Source organism: Belonocnema kinseyi, chromosome 1, assembly GCF_010883055.1.
Source record: "Belonocnema kinseyi isolate 2016_QV_RU_SX_M_011 chromosome 1, B_treatae_v1, whole genome shotgun sequence".
In the NCBI taxonomy this organism is placed as follows: domain Eukaryota; kingdom Metazoa; phylum Arthropoda; class Insecta; order Hymenoptera; family Cynipidae; genus Belonocnema; species Belonocnema kinseyi.
Window position 1 is genome coordinate 4,749,636 of NC_046657.1, and position 21,073 is coordinate 4,770,708.

The 21,073-nt window shown below is 30.5% G+C and overlaps 1 protein-coding gene across 2 annotated transcripts in view; it reads right to left on the reverse strand.

Moving 5' to 3' along the window:
- LOC117168857 overlaps positions 1–21,073 on the reverse strand; it is a 174,570-nt gene that overhangs the window by 67,595 nt on the left and 85,902 nt on the right. For both annotated transcript variants that reach the window (XM_033354735.1, XM_033354726.1), the window contains exon 2: positions 7,272–7,467. In XM_033354735.1, coding sequence (XP_033210626.1) covers positions 7,272–7,467 — 196 coding nt within the window. The remainder of the gene's footprint in view (positions 1–7,271; positions 7,468–21,073) is intronic.

Sequence of the window (21,073 nt, forward strand, 5' to 3'; positions counted from 1 at the left end):
TCTTTTTATTTGACAATCCATTTTTTAACCAAAGCTGTAACAAAAATTGAATTTTCAAACAAAAAATATGACTTTTCAGTAAAAAATTAGTTTTCTACGAAAGCGGTGCATTTTTTCCCAACAAAAATAAAATAAAAGAAGATAAATTATTTTTAAAAAATGGAAAAGTTACATTTTCAGTTAACTTTCACCCAAGTAGTTGAATTTTAAATTTTCAAAACTAATTTTCAACAAAATATTTAAAATTTTAACATGATTTCTTAACAAACTATTGAACCAAATTATTGAAACAAAATATTTGAATATTCAAGCAAAGAAGAATAATTTTTAACCTAAAAGTGGCGATTTTTATACAAAAAATCAAATAAAATAATTAATTTTCAAATCAAAAAGATAAATTTTCTGTTGAGAAAGATTTCATTAGACTTTTCACGATAAAAATATCAATTTTTAATCAAGAAATAAGTTTCTATAAAAAAAATTTAATTTTCAGTCCAATAAGACGAATTTTTAACCAAAGCGGATGATTTTTCAACAAAATTGTTTAATTCACTACCAAATAGTTAGCATTTTATAAAAAGATTAAATTTCTCTTAAACCCGATACATTTCTATTCTAGTTAAGTTTTCAAGATTAAAATATGAATTTTCAACCAAAAATAAGTTTCTACAAAAAGAATTAAATTTGCATTTCAAAAAGACGAATCTTTTCAACAAAAGTATGAATTTTGATCAAAATAGTTGAATTCTCGAACAAACAATCGCATTTTTATTTCAAAAAAATATGAAATTTGTTCTACAACAGAGACAGGAGCCTTTTTTAAAGTTGCACTTTCATCCAGAAAATATTTCAGTTCATTTTTTAACACTAAACTGAATATTTAACAAAAAGAAATTTTTTTTCTGAAATAGTTAAATTCTCAACAAAAAAGAATTTTAAAATAAAAAGTATGACTTTTTAACAAAATAGTTCAATTTTCAACCTACCCTACCTATCCTTAAAACCTACCCTTAAAACAGAGGAATTTTTAATTAAAAAGAAATTGTGTAATTTCAAGAGATATTTAGAAGTTTTAAAAACATTCAAAATTAATTTAAAACTTGAAATGATTTTAAAATATTTAGAATGAAAATAATTTAACTACAAATTTAAGAACTTTTAAGTTAAAGAAAATTTTTAATTTTTAATTTATAATGTCTCTTGCCAAAAATAATTTAATAATATAATTTTGAACGTTTTTAAAGTTCATTGATTGATTCTTTAACTTAGAGTATTAATAATGTTAACATTGATTTACATTCTTGGAGCTTAATCAAAATTTCATTACTCTATAAATTCTGAATGTAAAAAATTCTGAAAAATTCTGAACCTTAATTCTAAAATTCAATACATCCACTTTAAATGCTTTAATGTTGTGCCTATTTTTTATTACTTTACTTTCTCCTGGCGTAAGATAATGTTTTAAATAAGCTTTTGGTCATTTCTAATTATATTGTACTAAAAAACTTTACAATGTTAATTTTTATTACCTTTCAAAAAAAATTTGTACTAGCTTTAATCTTCAAATTGTTATTCTGGAAATAGATTTTCTCAATTCAAACACGACTTTTAAATCCCAACTATTTATAAGCTCAATTTTTCGAGATAAAATTTTAAAATCACTTTCAAAACGTTTTTCCGTCATTTAGTGTCACAATCTCATCTCTAAAATGTAATTTCAACAATTTAATTTTGTGCATCTTTATAGTGTTTCCAGTTTAAAACAATTTAAATATTCAAAACCACGTTTTTCCCGCGTACATGCTCATTGGTGAGGCCATTTTTTCATCTTGACTGAAATGCGCCAATAAGAAGGTCGAGACGTGACGGCCAGTCTCTCTTCTCATAGGGTCTCTACTCTAAACGAACCCTTTTGGCTCTCTACAGGTATCCATTCGAGATCCAGTTCTAAATGATGCCAAATTTTATTTGAGCCGCAACTTTAGTGAACCTCCAGATTTTTCTGTGTAAATTTCCGAATTTTTAATTAAATCCTCGGCCATTTCGCGGTCAAGTCGTCACCCTGCACAAGACCGATAAAGCGCGACTCTCTCTGCAAGCAATAGTTTATGTTCTGCGCATCGAGTTGTCAAGATGATATTATTTATCTGCGCATGAGCAATGCGTATGGAGAACAGCGACAAGTAACAAAGATCAATGGTCCATATAAATGCAAATACTTTGAAGAGAATGGGTCGTGATCCTACATAGGTGATCCGACGCGACGCTGGAGGTCGCACTCTGTAAAGCCAATACCAGCTATTACAATAAGGCCTCCGTGAAAGTGAGAAAGAAGGTTATCGCATAGAGATATAAGCAACACTGTTCCAAAAGTCAAAAGTCACGTTCCTAAGCAACTCTATGGATAGAAACAGCTATACCTTTGTTGCTTTTCTTATTTACATTTGGTAAGATGAACTGTATTTTCTTTGTCAAGCGACCCATTCTATATAGATAAGGAAGTTATGTTTCAAAAGTGTACAATTGTACCATGGTATAATTGAGTATTCTAACATTACGTCACACTCGGTCGGTAACGTCGAAATCTATTAGGTCTTACTAGAGATCCTTTAGGTAGAGTTGAGACACAAACTTATACAGGCTCACACACAGAATAAAGTGCTGATCAAATTTGTTGCAGGAAATTTTTTCAGAGGGATTAGGTTTTATTCAGACAACTTCGCATTTTTCAAAACATATGTCTTGTCGTGGAAAAACAAAAGACAGTTTAACGGATATTTCGTTAAAGTTTATCCTGTAAAGTTAATTTTTGTTGCAGCGAATCTTTCGTCGGAAATCGATGTAAAGTAAACCCAGTGGGCACAAAATTTTGGGACGTCTGGACGACATCGTTACAACATATTGACGACAACTTTACGACATCATGTGTCCATGTCGTTAAGGCGTCTTTATGATATCGTAAATATGTCGTATGATCTGAGAATGTCTTTAGGATATCGTAAAGACATTGTAACGAAATAGACATAGGATGTCGTAAAGTTGTCGGAAATATATCGTAACGATGTCGTAAAGACGTCGCCAAATTTTGTGCTCACTGGGTATCTTCTGTTTTTTTTGTGCACAGACTTCTCACTGCGCATTGCGATTAGTCCGGAACCAGAAATCCTCATAAATGGCGCAAAAGTTTGAATTGTTCAATACATCCTTTGAAATATATACAACTGATATTTACAGACTTTGGATTTACATAAGTTTGCAAGCAAAAAATTCAACTTTAAATTAAAAAGGTCAATCTTCCATCTAAATTACTTTTAACCAAATAGGTTAGTTTTCAACCAAGAACAATATTTTTTTATTAAACAAGACGATTTTTCAACAAAAAACATGATTCTTTAACTAAAAAAGTTAAATTTTCAACCAAAAATGGAATATTTACATTTTCATTTAGGAAAATTAATTTTTCAATGAAAAAAATATTTTCTACTAAAATGATGAATTTACAAATACAAAGATTAATTTTCTATCAAGAAAGTTGAATTTGTAACTAAAAATTAAGTAAATTTTATATTTTAAACCAAAGGTGAAATAGTACATTTCTTTAGTACAAAAATTAATTTTCAACAGACAATGACGATTTTTTAACAAAAAAGTTCAATTTCAAACTTAAAAATATAGATTAAAAACTTTTCTACTAAATCTTCAAGAGAAAAGATAAATTTGAACTAAAATTTTGAATTTTGTCTAAAAAAAAAAATGATTTGTAACAAATTGGTTGAAATTCTAAGCACAAAGATAAAATTTTTAACAAAAAAGACAAATCTCTAACAAAATGTATGAATTTTTAACCAGGAAGATAAATTTTCTACAAAAAAAATATTTTCAATGAAAATGATAAATCTTTCTTATCTAAAAAAACTCTTATCTAAGAAAGATCAATTTTAAACCAAAAACCCAATAGACTAAGAAGATATATTTTCTATCAAAAAAGACCAATTTTTAAACAAAAAGATTAAGTTTCAAACATAAACATTCATTTGCTACAAAATACGCGAATTTTTTACTGAATAGTTAAATTTTTAACTAAAAAAGATTCATTTTCACCATAAATGGCACATGTTAATTTTTAGTTATTGAAATTATTTTCAAACTTTAAACCAAGAATTTTGAACAAAATAGTTTAGTTTTTAACAAACAAACCAAAAATCATTTTAATCCAAAAAATGAATTTTCCAGCAAATGGTTGAATTTTCAACCAAAGAAATGCATTTTTAATCAAGGGTATTAATGTTTCAACAAAAAAGGTGCATTTTTCACTAAATATGTATATGAATTTTCAACAAACTAGTTTAATTTTCAATTAGTAAATTTTTACTCAAACATAAAATAGTTCAACATACAGTTTAAAAAATGTTTTCAAACAAAACAAGACGAATTTCTAACAAAATAAATCAACTTTTAACAAAAGAAACACATTTTTAATAAAAAATCATTAACCTTCACCCAAGAAAATGAATTTTCAACAACGAACCTTAATTTTTTACCAAAAAAATTAACCTTGGACAAAATAAATTAATTTCTAACCAAATATTTGAATTTTTAACTGTAGAAGATCACTTTTTAACCAATTGTCGAATCATTAAATTTACATTTAAGAAAAATGAATTTTTAATCAAACAAAAAACGATTTTTCAATCAAATATTATAACCCAGAAGATTAATTTTATACCAAAAAACGTTAATTTTTAATAAATATATGAACTTGTAGCTAAAAAAGATTAATTTTGAATTTAAAATGGAACCGATAAATTAACAAAATTAATTTTCTCCTAAAAAGCTGACTTGTTATAAAAATACCTGAATTTTCAACTAAAAACAGTAACTTTTGAACAAAAAATGAAATAGTTTATTTTTTCTATATATTTCTATTTTCATATATTGCATACAGTTTTGATATGTTTATATTTCATTCTTCCTGATTTTAGTCTTTAAAATTTTAAGTTTATTGTAAATTTTGTTGACCGGGAATTTTACAAATTTGAGAAAAAAAACATTCTTTCAACTTGGATTTTAACCTTTTTTTAATAATCAGGTTATAATTATGATCTTTTGCAATTAGGATATCCTTCAGTTTAGAATGCGTAATTCAAAAATCTTACGGTTTGACAATTTTGAGTTTGAAAATTTTCCATTTTATATTTTTGATTTTGAAGCGTATATTTTAATTTAAATAATTTTAAAATGCTGATTTAAATACTGAAACAATTAACAATTCAAAGCGTTTAAAATCCAAAATTTTGGATAAAAACATTCTTAGTTTATCACATGTGAATATCAATTAATTAATTATATTTTTAATTTAATTGTACTTCAGTGATTATAAATCAGTAATTATAGATTAAATTAAATTAAATTATCAGTAATTGAAAAATAAATATTCAAAACTAAGTCAAAACACTAAACTTTGAACGTTAGAATTTTAATTGTTCTATTTGACCAAATTTCATTTGCAAGTCAAATTGTTGATTTTTTATGTATAAATAATAATTGAATTTTCGACGAATTTTTAACAAAATAATTAAATTTTATGTTTAATTGTTAAATTGCAGAACTGAAAATTTGAAATTTCTGCAGAAAAGTTATATTTTTAACTAGAAAATTAATTTAATACCAGAGAAGATTATATATTAACAAGAAGTTTGCAATTTTTGCTACAAAAGGTGACATTTATACAGTTAGAGATGATATTTTAAACCAAAAAGATGAATGTTCGACAAAATAGTTGAATTTTTAATTTAGAAAAATCGTTAGTCAAGAAAAATAAATTTCTAAAAATATGTTGAATTTTCAAGTCAAAAAGATAATTTTTAACAAAGCAGTTGCATTTTCAACCAAGAAGTATGACTTTTTAACAAAATTGTATCCTGAAAAACATGAAAATCTTTGAGTTTTTTCAAATCTCTTGAATAATTTTTCAATAAATTTACAATTACACGCTTAACATTATTTAAAAGCACTAAACATTTGTGTCAAAATCTTTTGTAAATCCCAATACTTTATTGCATTATTTTAAAATACTTTAAAAATAAACTTTAAAACCCCGTCAAGTAAGTAAGATTTCTTGAAAATCCTAAAACTCCTCCGAATTTTTTTGAACTTCCATTAACTTCTTTAAAATAATTTAAAATCTTTCAAAATTGACTAAAATTAATTATAATTCTTTAGGTTCTGTCAAACTCCTTAAATTATCTGTAAAATTCTTAAAATCTTGCAATTTTTTTAATCTTTTGAACTCTCTGAGAATCGTTAATATCTTTTTAAAAACTTTTCAATAGATCGCTTAATATTCTTTAAACCCACTATCGTAAAATCTCTTGTAAATCCTTAAGCATTCATAAATTATTTTAAAATTATTTTTAAATCTTTTAAAAAGAAAGTCTAAAACCCCGCGAAGTCTCTATTTACTCCTTTAAATTACTTGCACTCTTAGAAATCCTGTAAGATTTCTTGAAAATTCTCAAACTCCCCTGAATGTTTCCGAATGTTCTTCCCTGAAAAAGCTTTGAAACTTCTTTGAAATCATTAAAAATATCCCAAAATTGACTAAAATAAATCTCTTGAAATTCCTTAAAGTTTTTAATTTCTTCTAATCCCTGAAAATCTCTTAAAATTCATTAAAATTATGTTTAAATAACATTTCAATAACTTGCTCGACATTCTTTAAAACCACTCAAACTTTCTTGAAATCTTATCCAATCTCTTGTAAAGCTGAACACTTTTAAAATTATTTTTGAATTCTTTTTAAATCCTTTCAAAAGAAACTGTAAAGTCCGGCAAATTTCGTAGTAATTCTTTAAAATTACTTGAATTCTTAGTAATCCTGTAATATTTCTTGAAAATCCTTAACTCCTCTAAATTTTTTTTATATCCCTTCCGGCCAAAATAGCGACAAATTTCTGAAAAACATTGATGTGTTTTTTCATTTAAAATTACAGTGGAACTCGGATATAACGGCCCCCGATATCTCCTCTCCGAGAATCTACTGCGTGCAGCAAGTAGGAAAATAAGGAGTTTCGGTGGGTGTGCGGTGCTCACTCAGGCGGAAACAAACAAAAGCATTTTCTTTCGAAGCGGGACTCTCTCGGGTTTTTTCCACCAGCGCCAGCCCGTAAATCGGAACAGTCTCCGAGTTTCACTGTATACGAATGTAATCATTGTTGGTGGAAAAGCCAATCATATTATTATGGAAAAAATAAATTTAAAAATGCACTTACCGAGACAGGTTATGGAATGATCGGCAGGAGGTCGAAGGACATTCCGAGACCAGGCAGCTCTCAAAACCTCCAGAGCGCAGGGTGGTCCACCAACCATTAAAACACCCGGAGCCACGTGACCTTTGTACCGAAGTTGACGAGTGGCGTCCACTAACGCGATATTCCACCAGCATTTCGAGTTGGCTTCCAAAAAGCTCTGCAAAAATTAAAAGAAAAACCATTCAAGTGTCTTTTTATATTATAAGAAGATCTTGCCGCCGATGAACATTCTCTAAAAAAATGTTTTAAATCAAATCATTGTTTTGCAAATTCGCGAAAACTTTCTTCTAAAAAATATCTTCTTAGTTATAAATTTTATTATTTGGCTTAAAATTGAATGATTTTCTTAAAAAGACTTCCTTTTTGTTGCAATATCAACATTTTTGTTTAAGAAATTTCTTTTTGGGTTGAAACTTCATCTCTTTTCGTACAACATTATTTTTTTAAATTTAAAATTCATATTTTTTGCTGATAAGTTAACTGAAATCTTTTATGCATAAAAACTGTTTTTTCTAAAGGTTTATCTTTTTTATTTAAACGTTCATCTTTTTTAATAGAAATATTGAATTTTACTTGGATAAGAATTAAACTGTTTTGTTAAAAATTTAACTATTTCATAGAAAATGCACTTTGTGCTTAAAATTCCTATTTTTGTGTCGAAAAGTAAATTAAAATCTTTTTGTATGAAAATTCAACTCTTTTTGGAAAATTTGTCTTTTAAATTTAAAAATTCACCTGTTTTAGTAGAATTTTCATTTTTCTTGGACAAAACCGCAACTGTCTGGTGGAAAATTCAACAATTTAGTTGGAAAGTCATACGTTTTGGTTAAAAATTCTTCTGTTTCTTTGAAAATTTAACTTCTTCGTAGAAAACTTACTTTTTGTTTAAACTTAATATTTTGTTGTTGAAAAAAGAACGGAAATCTTTTCCGGGTAAAGGTTCAAATTTTTATGGAATTCTTTTGTTTTGTTTTTTAATTAAAAATTCATCTGTTTTAAGAGGAAGCTTATCTTTCTTTGATAATAATGTAACTGTTTGGTTGAAAATTAATCTACTTTGTTAAAAAGTTATATTTTTTGCTGAAAATTCTACTGTTTTATTGAAAATATAACTATTTCGTAGGAAAACTTACTGTTTGTTCAAAGCTTATGTTTTGGCGTTGAAAAATGAATTGAAGTTCATTGCTATTTTGTTAAAATGAATTCTTTTTGGTTGAAAAATTCGTCTTTATGGATAAAAAATTGAATTTTGTTGTACAAAACTTATTTTTTTTTGTTAAAACGTTGATATATTGATCTTGAAAAAACAACTGGAATCTTTTTTTGAGAGAAAAATTTAACTAATTTTTTGAAAATTTTGTTCTCAAGCAAAAATTCACCTGTTTTAAGAAAAATTTGATCTTTTTGGATAAAAATTTAACTATTTTGTAGAGAATTCAACAATTTACCTAAGAAGGCATCCTATTTGGTTAAAAAATAATCTTTTTGGATTGAAAATTCATTCAACCGTTTCGTTCGAAATATTTTATTTAATCACTTTAATTACGTGAACATTTTCTTTGTTAAAGATTTATATTTTTGCTTAGAAATTAATATGTTTGATTGAAAGTTAATTTTTTTGAATGGAAAATTCAACTAATCGGGTAAAATTAAAACTACATTGTTGGAAATTTATTTTTTGATTGAAAGCATATGTCTTTGGATGAAAATTTAACGGTTTACTGGAAACATTTTTTTCCTTTAAAATAATTTTTTTTAACTATAAACTTAACTTTTCCCATTTTTTTAAGATTAATCTTTTTTATATGAAAAACCTTCTTTTTTGGTAAAAAAATTTTCTTTGTTTTGAAATTGCATTTTTGTAAAATTCATCAGTTACGTGGACAATTAATTTTTTGCTGAAAAGTCACATTTTTATTTTGAAAATTCAATTTTTAAAGCAAAAAATATGTTTTTAGCTTGAAAGTTTAACAACAATTCAGATAAACTTTTTTTTTCTTAGATGACAAATTATGACAGGGACAGGGGGGAGGGTCTTAGAGAGGACCTACAATCCGTTACGTAACTTGGAAATGGCTGCTAAGCAAATATTCAACTTTGATATTTAAAAGTAATTTTAAACCAAGCTTCTTTATTTGGCATTCTAAAAAACCTTTATTCTGATATTTCTGGAAGTATATTAATAGATGGTTAACGCATAAATAATGAACGTATATTGGATAAATTTTTATTCCACTAAGCTGGGAAAAATTATTTTAAAGTTTGACTACCCATAATAAAATTGTCGTATAAAAATTAGTGATGTCAGTTTTAACAAATTTAATATCTTAATTGTTCTCCTTGTCATTGACTCTAATTAATTTTAAATCTCTCAGGCGGAGTTTAAGCATATAATTACGCATGTAATCGATAAGATAACGATACCTTACATAATATCTGCTAAAACACCAGAATATGCATGCCTTACATTTTAAGCAAAATACTTAATTAACAAATAAATCACTTTTTCATTCTGTTCTTCTCTGCTTGAAAAAAATGAGGATAGTTCCTACTCTGGTCTCCATATTGGCAATCATCTTTAATTCTATTGGTGAATTTAATAGCTTAATAATATATACATATATCAAGATTAAAAGAAATTTAACTCTCAGATTTACTTACATCATAATATTTAAAACCGGAGAGTTGATAAAAATCTCTTTAAATTCACATGTACATTGAAACTCCGAGATAGAGCCGCCTGATATAGTTCTTCCGAGAATTGACGCCGTGCAGAAAGTAGGAGTAAAAGGAGCTTCGGGAAATGTGCGGTAGTCACTCAAGCGTAACCAAACAAACGAATTTGAATTTCGGAGCGAAACTCTCTCGGGTTTGCTCCCTACCACCGCCAGCCCCAAAACCGACACAGTTTTAGAGTTTTACATGCATTTCTCAAATTTCCAACCGCGACTAAGGGAATGAGTACATAATCTTAATTAGCCGAACTTCCTTCCGTTTCGATAGACGATCGGCATAGAAAAAGCAAACACACTCAAGTACGCGCATTACATTCTGTTACAGAGTTGAGTTCACACTTCGACTTTTTACCCAATGGCGACCCTGTTTCCAGTGTTCATGGTGGTGGAGCTTCTTCTTCTGAAAGACACAGTTCTGCTGAGGGGTCACTTCCTAATAAAGAAATTTCTCTTCGCAACAGGTCAAGGTCTCCTGGTAGGCGTCCTCCTCTCACCAGGTCCATTGTTCCTCCTACGAAGCTTCCTTATATTGAAGGATATGGATCTGGACTTGAACAACTTCCATTTATTCGGCTTGTTTCCCGCACAAATCGGCAACTGATCTTCCAACTTCAAAGATACACTTTTCCGACCGATAAACCAATTCTTGCGAGAGCAAGAAACGGTGCGTATGAGCCTATGCCGACCCAAGAACAAATTGTATTATCAACATACGATGGTGACGTCTATGCAATATTGGAGACTCAGGATGTTTTAGCAGGAATATACACGCATAGTAATAAGTATGGTAAAAAAAGACGAGCGAAAATAAACATGGTAAGCGGCACCGTTTCCGAATTGGCCCCAGGAGATGTCACAGCAATTCCAATAGGAGCTCGCCGCACAATCGGAGGCTGTTTTTATGTGCAGCATATAAACCAACTCTAAACTGCAATTGTCTGCATGGTGAATTAAAGAAATATAAAAAACTTAAACATAATATTTGCGATCCGAAGTCAGATCATAATGATTCATGTGACTCGTGATTATATTAAAATGACAATATCTTATGTTTCTCGAGATTGTAATCTTTCGTTATTGTCCATAGTTTTTGAACCGCGAGGTAAGCGCTCAGAGATGTATTCCTTTCACTTGATTTAAATTTATGATTATTTTATTAATTTTATAGAAACTTTAAAAAAATAACTCTTTTACACTCCCGACGTTCTATGAAGCTAATAATTTGGTTCATAAAGATTAAATTTCTCAATGTCCTTTCGGCTTGAGATAAGCATTCTGCCCATGATAATCGCGCTTCATTTTCGAAATCGATGATTTTTATTTCTCTTAGCTTAAATTAAAGATAAGATGATAGAGACATCTCTTATATTCTCTAGACATCTTGCCTTCTGATTACCACTTCTTTCAGTCCACGCCTCATGGTTTGTATGAGAAACAATTCAGTTCTTACGAAGATGCCAAAAAATGGGTCGATTCGTGGATAGCTTCATAAGAAGAGTCGTTTTCCGAATGAGTATTATAAATTTATAAATTTTCTAAAGATTTTAAAATTCTGCTGAACCAAATTTAATAATGCAGTGAGACTCTTCAATTGCGCTCCCTTTTATAATCTTCCCGAGAATTGACGCCGAGCCGCGTATATTAGTGACAGGAGCTGCAGGGAGTTTCCAGTGGTCACACAAACTGTATCAAACAAAACGCTTTCAGCCGTAGCGAAAATCTATTCAGTCACTTCCCCCCCCCCCCCCCCCCCCCCCCCCCCGCCAGAACCAAAAACGGCACAATAAAAGGGTTTTACTGTATTTCAGAGTTTGTATAAAAGCACCAGGTTCAGGTCACCTCCTGTAAGGGATCCTTCTTTTGGCAGTTCTGTCGATCCTAATATAAGGCTTCCTTCTCCTGACGGATATGGATGTGGACTCGAACAACTCAGATTTATCCGGCTTATTTACCGCGCCATTCCGCTGTGGATTTTCAAACATCGAAGATACGCTTTTCCTATTGATACGCCACTTGAAATAAAAATATCCTAGCGTTTGTTTTTGCCTATTCCAAACCAAGACCAAATTGCATTATCTTCATCCGATGGTGACGTCTTTGCAATACTGAAGACTCAGAATCGTCTTGCTGGGGTGTATATGTACATTGCTCGCAATGGCCATCCAAGAAGAGTGAAGATAAATATAGTTAGCGGCAATGTTTCTTTGTTGACCCGAGAAGATGTTACGGCAACTCCAGTGGGACTCCGCCGCTCAATCTTTGGGTGTTTTCATATGGAAAATGTCAACCAGGTGTAAACCGCAATTCTCTAGACCAATAGTTTAAAAAATATGAAAAACTAAAATGGAATAGCAACATTTTATGGTTCTCGAGGTTTCAATCTTTCGTCAATGCCCCCCCCCCCCCCCCCCATGTTAAAAAGTTGATTGGGGTCAGACTATTCCTCAAAAAAGATTGCGAATTGGTCTTGAAATGTAGTAAAACTTTATTTGTTCTCGTTTTTTACAGGAGGGGCGGGGTCTTAGGGAGGGCCTATGATACTTTATGTAATATAACCACGGCCCCTTAACAAGTATTCAACTTGAATGGAGCCTTCTGGGTTATGTGGTGGTCATTAGGACCGCAACCAAAGAAGCGTTTAAATTTTGGAGCGGAAAGCTCTGGGGTTTGTTCCCCACAACCGCCCGCCCCAAAACTGGCACTCCTAATTGTCCGTACTTTCCTCCGTTTCGATAGACGATCAGTACAGAAGAGGCAATCAACTCAAATACGCGCATTACATTTCGTTACAGAGTTGATTTCAAGTTCCGAATTTTTTAACTACTAGCGACCCTATTACTAGTATCCCTGGTGGTGGAGCTTCTTCTAAAAGATTCAATTATGCTGAGAGATTAGTTGCTAATAGCGTAATTTTTCTTCGTGTCAGATCAAGGTCTCCAGTACGGCGTCCTCTTCTAACCAGGTCCAATGATCCTCTTACGGGGTTTCCTTATATTGAATGATATCGATCTGGACTTGGAAAACTTCCATTTATTTGGCTTTTTTCCCTCACAAATCCACAACTGATCTTCCAATTTCGAAGACACACTGCTCCTACTGCTCAACCATTTCAAGTGAGAAAAACCAAAGGTGCGTATGAACCTGTCCCGACCCAAGAACAAAATCTACATACGATGGTTGACGTATATGCAATATTGGAGGCTCAGGATGTTCTCGCTTGAATATACACGAATAGTGACAGATATGGTACAAAAAAAATACAAGCGAAAATCAACATGGTAAGGGGCACCGTTTCCGAATTTAACCCAGAAGATGTCACAACAACTCCAGTAGGAGCTCACCGCAGAATCGCGAGTGGTTTTTTTATGTGCAGCATGTACACCAACTCTAACCTGCAATTATCTGCATGGTTAATAAAAGAAATATATAAAACTGAAACATAATATTTGCGATCCGAAGTTGGATCATAATGATTCATGTAACTGGTGATTATAATCATTCTTTTAATATCGGACATGTATTTCTTTCATTTTATTTGGTTTTGAGATTGTCTTATTAATTTTATACACAATTGATTGGCGCACACACAAGACGTTCAATGAAGCTCAATACTTTTTTACGTGAAAATTTAATTTCTCAATTTCCTTTCGCCTGTGAGATAAACATTCTGCTCAAGATACTTGCGCTTGATTTTCGACAGCGATGATCGCCTACTGAATCTATAGGCAGATATGCTTAGACATGATATTTAATCTTTAAAAAAACAGTAAAAGAGTAGTATATTTTTCTCTGCTTGAATTAAAGATGAGATTTTAGAGAGAATTTTATATATACATTTTCGGATCCAAAGGTCAAAATATAAAAAAATATTGGGAGCGTGCCTAAATTTTGAGAGATTTCTAAAAGATGGCGCTACTTGTACTATATCGCATCTAGGCATATTGTTACCATATGAATGTCGAAACCTCATAATGTGGCCTAAGTTTATAGGGTATGGGGGGGGGGGGCAGCGTCAACCAGTTAACAGTCAATGATTTTTTAAAAGTTAATTAGATGTATAATGGATCCATTTTTTCTCATTTCGAGTTCTACATTATTTTGTAGCATATTTCTATAAGTATTAATTACATAAAAAAAAACAATGATTTGGTGATTTAATTATTTCTAAGAAGTATTAGTCAAGGATCGGAAGAGGTAGTGATTAGAAGGCGCGATATATGAAGAATGCGGCAGGTGGTGTGGGACTTTTCATTTCAGCGTTTATTTTTCATTTCTCTGCTCATATTGCGGCCGTTTTTCCTTTAATGCTCGGCTTAATCTCAGTAGTCATATTGGAGCAGCTCATGGAAGCTCATAGCTCATATCACGAAATACAGAACATGAGCTTTGATCCATAAATATTCGGTTTTGGTGTTGAAGTTGATGGTTAGCCGAGCCTAAGTCACGATTTACTACGCTTAGGTTTATCATAGCGAATCCATTTCTCATCGCCAGTGACAATACGATGCAAAAAGCATTTTCGATTTTGCCATTGGATTAGCTGTTCACAAGTAAAAAATGTCCTTTTTACTTCTTGTGGCTTCAGCTCGTATACTACGTACAACGCATTTCTCTAAAGCATACTATCGCACGCTGGGTGTAGCAGTCGAAATGTTCTTTATATATTAACCAGCAAAATGCTCACCGCTTGTGAGAAACGACCAGTGCCGGGCCAAAAATTGTTGGTGCCCCACGTGATATTTCATTTTATTACTCCGACGTCGAATATTTTTTGATATGTTTCATTTGAATTTTATTTTATAACTATCTCATTGGATTATTTTTAATGAGAAGAAAATTTAATTTCATGTGAATTTACTTTGAATTTATTACTGTATATTCGCTTCGAAAGTTCACTACACATTTACTTTTTGTGAGTTTAATAAATGCTGGAAGATTGATCAAGAGTACCATAAATATTTTTCTCTAAAATAAATTGAAGTATACATATAAAAAATGAATTGTAATTGGAGACCAAAAAATCCATTTTGTTAGTTATAAAAGAAGATTTTGCATCCTTGTTTTTATTTTTTAAACTCTTAAAATTTAAAACTTAAAAAGTGAAATATTTTTAAAAATATAAAACTGTTTGGCAGAAAATAAACTTTCTAGTTAAAAATAATATTTTTAGCTGCAAATTTCACATTTTTGTACCGAATTCATTTTTTGTGGTTGAAAATTAACTCTCTTGTTGAAAAATCATATATTTGGGTTAAAAATTTAACTATTCTGTCCCTCACAGCGATAGGACATACCGGGATATCCCATTTGATCCCATTCATCTCACAGGTTGTCCCAAGGATATCCCAGGGATAACCTGTCGGATTATTCGCCACGCGGAAATTTAGATATCCTAGGGATAACCACAGGACATCCAGGATATCCCTGGGACGTTTCCGGGATATTCAAATTCTCAAGTAGAATATAGAAAATCAATTTATATTCTACTTGGGACATTTGAATATCCCGGAAACGTTCCAGTGATATCCTGGGGTTATCCCTGGGATTTCCAAATTTCCTCTTTACGGGATATCCGACAGGTTATCCTTGGGATATCATTGGGACAACCTGGAAGATAAATGGGATCAATTGGAATATCCCGGTATATCCTATTGCTGTAAGGGGTACATGATTAATCTTAATGGCTTCAAGATTCAACAATTTTTTTGAAAATTAATGTATTTTCTTGAAAATTCGTCTTTTTTTGGCAGAACAGTAATCTTTTTCGTAGAAAGTGGATTTTTCGGTTGAAAGATTAACTATTCGGTTATAAGATAACTTCTTCTCCTTTTTTACAAAAACAGCATAAAAGAATATCTTAATTATACATGTTTGTTCAAATATAAAAGTAACAATATAAATATCAGACACAAAGTTCATACGTCATTAAAATGAAAATTGTTGTCACCTAAAATTCAACAACTTCTGTCATTTTGCTTTAAGTTGAGACTGTACAACGTTCGTGGTTTTATTTTGAATGTTTCATCCCAAAATTTATCCATTTTTCTCCATTCATGATATTTTTTAATTTTCAATTTTTCTAAAATTTCTAAAAATGCAACAAAATGATTTTTATTTTATAAACTGTCCGAAATTGTAATTTACAGTTTAATGCCGAAAAAATGTGTTAAGAAATGATCTAATTTTGACAAGTTTTGTAAATTATTACAAAGTTTTAAAATTGTTTAGTCTTTATTAGCTACATCTGTTAAAAAATAAAATATTTCTAAATGAAATTCAAAGAATATTTCTTTTCGTAAAAAAATATTTTCGTATGTATGGTCTGGATAACAAACGATTTACTTCTTATAAAAATGGAAAAAATGGGTCGATTCGTGGATAGCTTCAAAAAACAAATCATTTTTGCGACACGATATCCGTATGCTACCAGAAATAAACCCGCGATTTCACAAAAAACAACCCGTATAATTAATGCGCGCTCAATAGATTCAAGTATGAATCGGCTACATATTGAATGAAAGTTAGTCCTTTTTCAAGCCTACAGTGCAATTTATTATTATAAAGAATCAATTAAAATAAATACACACTTATTCTACACTACCTTGGGAAATTATTTACAGTCCCAGGATTTCTTAATTTATTATTATGACATTTAGTAACAAAAAATTGTTGTTAATTAACATTTTTTGTTATAAAAATTGCTATTAATATTTTTTTAAGCAAATGTAGAATTGGCCAAATTTTCATAATCATATTTTTCCAGCAGTTGACAAAACTTTGGTGCCATTATTCTAAAAGTCGTTATTTATATAAGGGCATCGTTCTCCTGATAACCGACTCTAATTAAATGTAAATATCTCGGAAGAAAAAGCTTAACAAGGCTATGATATATAATATAATGATGAAGAACCAGAATATTTATTTCTTACGCGGTTAAGAAGATTTTCCATCGCTAATTTAATCAGTTCTTCCTCGTCTTGGAAAAAATGAAAATCGTTTATACTTTGGTCTCCACCTTGCTCATCATGCTCGATTCTATTGGTGAATTTAATACTGCACTATTATATACATAATTCAACATTTTTAGAATATTTTAAAGCTTTCCAAAACGTAACAGTTTATCAGATATAATAAATCCGCTTAAAATTTTTAAAGTCTGTTTGATAAATATTCTAACAATTTCAAAATTCTGCTAAACCAAATATAGTACTATAGTGAGACTCTTCAATAGCGCGCCCTTTTATACCATTTCGAGAATGTACACCGTTCCCAAGACCGGCACAATAAAAGGGTTTTAATGTATTCTAGAATTTTTAGAAAAGCGCATTGCATTCCGTTCCAGGGTTAAGTTCACAGTTCGACTGTTTACCTAATGGCGAACCGATTCCTCGTAATACTAGAAGCGAAACTTCATCTTCTTGTTCTCCTGAAAGACATAATTGCACTGAGAGGTTTCTTCTTCATGACGAATCTTCTCTTCGCGACAGGTCCAGGTCACCTCCAGTAGGAAGTCCTTCTTTTAGCAGATCTCTCGCTCCTAACATAAGGCTACCTTCTTCTGACGGACATGGATGTCGATTTGATCAAATCAGATTTGTCCGGCTTATTTCCCGCGCCATTCCGCAGCGTATTTTCGAACTTCAAAGATACACTTTTCCTACCAATACGCTACTCAGTATAAAAACCGAGCTACTGTTTGAACCTATTCCGAACCAAGAACAAATTGTGTTATCGTCATCCGATGGTGACGTCTTTGCAATACTGAAGACTCAGGATCTTTTTGTTGGAATGTATATATATATGCCTCGCTATGGACATCCAAGACGTGCGAAAATAAACATGGTTAGCGGCAACGTTTCTCTGTTGACCCGAGAAGATGTTAGGGCAACTCCAGTAGGACCACAACGCACAATCTTTGGGTGTTTTATTGTGGAAAATGTCAACCAGGTGTAAACCGTAATTCTCTAGACCAATAATTTGAAAAATATCTAAAACTAAAATATAATGTTTACGATACGAAGTCGGATAATAATGTTTCATGTAACTGTAGTTATATTAAAATATCAATATTTTATGGTTCCCGACGTTTCATTCTATCGTAAATGCCCCCCCCCCCTTCCCACGCGGATAAGTATATTGGGGCCAGACTGGACCCGAACCAGATTGCTTCTTGGAATTCAGTAAAATGAACTTGTTTTAAGTCAGTGGAAGGTTCGAATGGAGACGACAGAGTAAATAAATGTTTACTATGATTCTTTGATTGAATGAACTAAAATATTATTTTATTATGACTGCTGGATTGACATGGTGCAGTGCTGCCAAACCTCAAAAGTGGTTATTTGACTGAATAATTAAGTAACCTTTCACTGATTGTCAGTGACCCATTTCTAGCTAATTGAATCAGTGAAATTTCACTTATTCAGATTTAGAGAGTACCCTTTATTATTCTGAAACTTTATTATATTACACTCGAACTCTAAAGATACGAGAATTTCAGAAATCGGGAATTCCAAAGATGCGACCGTCAAAGGGTCACCCACTCCTTTGACGTTTAGAATTTGGGGGTAGTGCGTGAGAAGCTGCACAGGCTGCACGCACGTGCGCGTCGAATTCCCCACCAAGAAGTTGAATTTTTAAGAAAGAAACATTTTTATTTAATTTTAAGAAAGTAGTTAAAGTTGAAAACATAGTTGTTATATTTTGAACCAAAAGATAAATTTTTAAAGAAAAAAATTAATTTACTACCAAAAAAGTAGAATTTTCAAAAAGATTCCAGAAGTCTCATCCAAAAAGTGAAGTGCAAGAACTTTCAGGTTGAAAGTCATTGATTCTCACTCAGGTCGAACATTCTTGATAAACTTTTTAGAAATGTTCTTTTTAAATTTCTTTTTCTTGAATATCTTGCTTTAAAAAGGCACCACATTTTTTTTAAGTTGTTAATAAAATGTACTAATTGTATTTTTAAACATTTTTAAGCTTTTTAACCTTGTTTCATGCTGTCATATATTAATTTTTTAATATTTAAATATTAAAAAAGAATTATGTTAGTATATTGATAATTGCTAAATTTTTAAATTAATATTTATTTAAATTAAAATTTTAAAACTTTAAATAAATGTTTTGAGTGAGGAAACTTAATTTTATTAAGTTTTTATAAATATTCTTATAATATCCGCATTAAACCTATAATCAACTATTTAACATAACAATATTATGCGTGCGTTACAGTAAGCGGGAAAATTTTCATTGCCAATTAATAATTAAACAATTTAAAAAAAGATTACTAAGATTATAAATTTAAATTGAATAGTTTATTTACTGAAAAAATTATATTAGTGGATAGGAAACTTGAAATATTTAAATTTTAAATTATTACTTCTGGCTTTGGTTTTTTAAGGGCGAAAAGTTTTGAGCGCGTAAAATTGAAACCAAGCTATTTGAAATATTTAAATCTAAAATTAATCATTTTAAACTCATTGAAATTGAATTGGTTGAATTTCGTAAATTATAATTGACAATTTGAAAATTGATCATTCATTAACGATTAAATTTACTTAAGGTTAATAGACATTTTAAAGGTTTAAGTTACTTTTTATTTCGAAATTTTTTTGAATTATTGAATTTTTAAGGTTTACATATGAAACTTTAAAAATTTTAAACTGTTAAAATAAAGGTGAATTAATTTTCCTTCATTTTAGAACATTTTATCCAATCGACTTTTTATTTAAATTGTAATTTTTTTAATTAATAGAAATTTATATTTCTATAACTTTGGAAGCTTTCACTTTGAAACATTTAATTTATTTTTCAATTTCATCTTATTCCTAATGAAATTGCCTAAATTATGAATTTTTAATTTGAAGGTTTTGAATTTTGGAAGCTTCTATTAAAAAATTTTTCGATTTTAAATTATCCAATTTTAAACGCTTTTATTTAAAAATAATACAAGTTTAATATCTTTTCATTCCATTCAAAACTGTGGAATTTGATAATAAATTAAAAGTATCAAATAAAACAAATGTTAAAAATAATTTCATTAATTTTCTCTAAAAATGTCCACATTATTTTTTTCACTTTAAACAATTGAAATGATTAAAAAAATTATTTTACTTTATACATTTTTAACGGTGTTTTTTTGCGGTGTTTTCTCAAATTTGTATGTAACCTATTTAGCCGTCCATGATTTGAGTCTGGAATATTGTATCTGGCATTATTAACAAACTTTTCTTCTCATATATCGCGAAGCACAATAATCATTAAAGAGTAATAAACCTATTTTTGACTATTTTGTATTTCACTAAGCTGCTGGCTGTAAAAAAATTAGTTCTTAAGCTTGTCGACCTAAAGAAAAAACCTAGAAAAACCTACAAGAAAAAACCGGAATATTCTTTTCTTACGCTGTTGAGGAAATCTCCCGTCGCTGAATTAACCAGTTCTTCCGCTATTCGAGAAAAATGAAGATCGTATATACTCTGGTCTCGACCTTGGAAATAACCCTTAACTATATTGGTGAATTTAACTGTAGAATAAGATATACATAATCTATCATTTCTAAAACATTTTAGAGCTTCCTTAAAACAACAGTTTATCTGACGCAATAATTCCACTTGAAAAAGTTTAAAGCTTCGTTTTCTAAATTGCTTAGCAATTCGAAAATTGTGCTCAAACAAATATAGTACATTCGAACTCCAAAGATACGAGCGTTCCACAGATAGGATACTCCCAAAGAGCAAACGGAATTTTTCCTGCTCTATCCCCGCCCGTTTTACGAGTCAGGCGCGCACGCGTGCGCGCTGTCTTGAATGCTACGTGCGCATGCGCGTATTAGGCCTATGCGCGCTCTCAGGCATTATCTCCGAAATTCAAATGTCGCAGGAGTGGGAGTCCCTTCAACGCTCATGTCTGTGGAGTTCCCGATTCCCAAGCTTCTCGTATTTTTAGAGTTCGAGTGTACTCTTCCAGGGTTTGTATAAAAGCGCATTGAATTCTATTCCAGAGTTAAGTTCCCAATTCGACTGTTTAACAGAT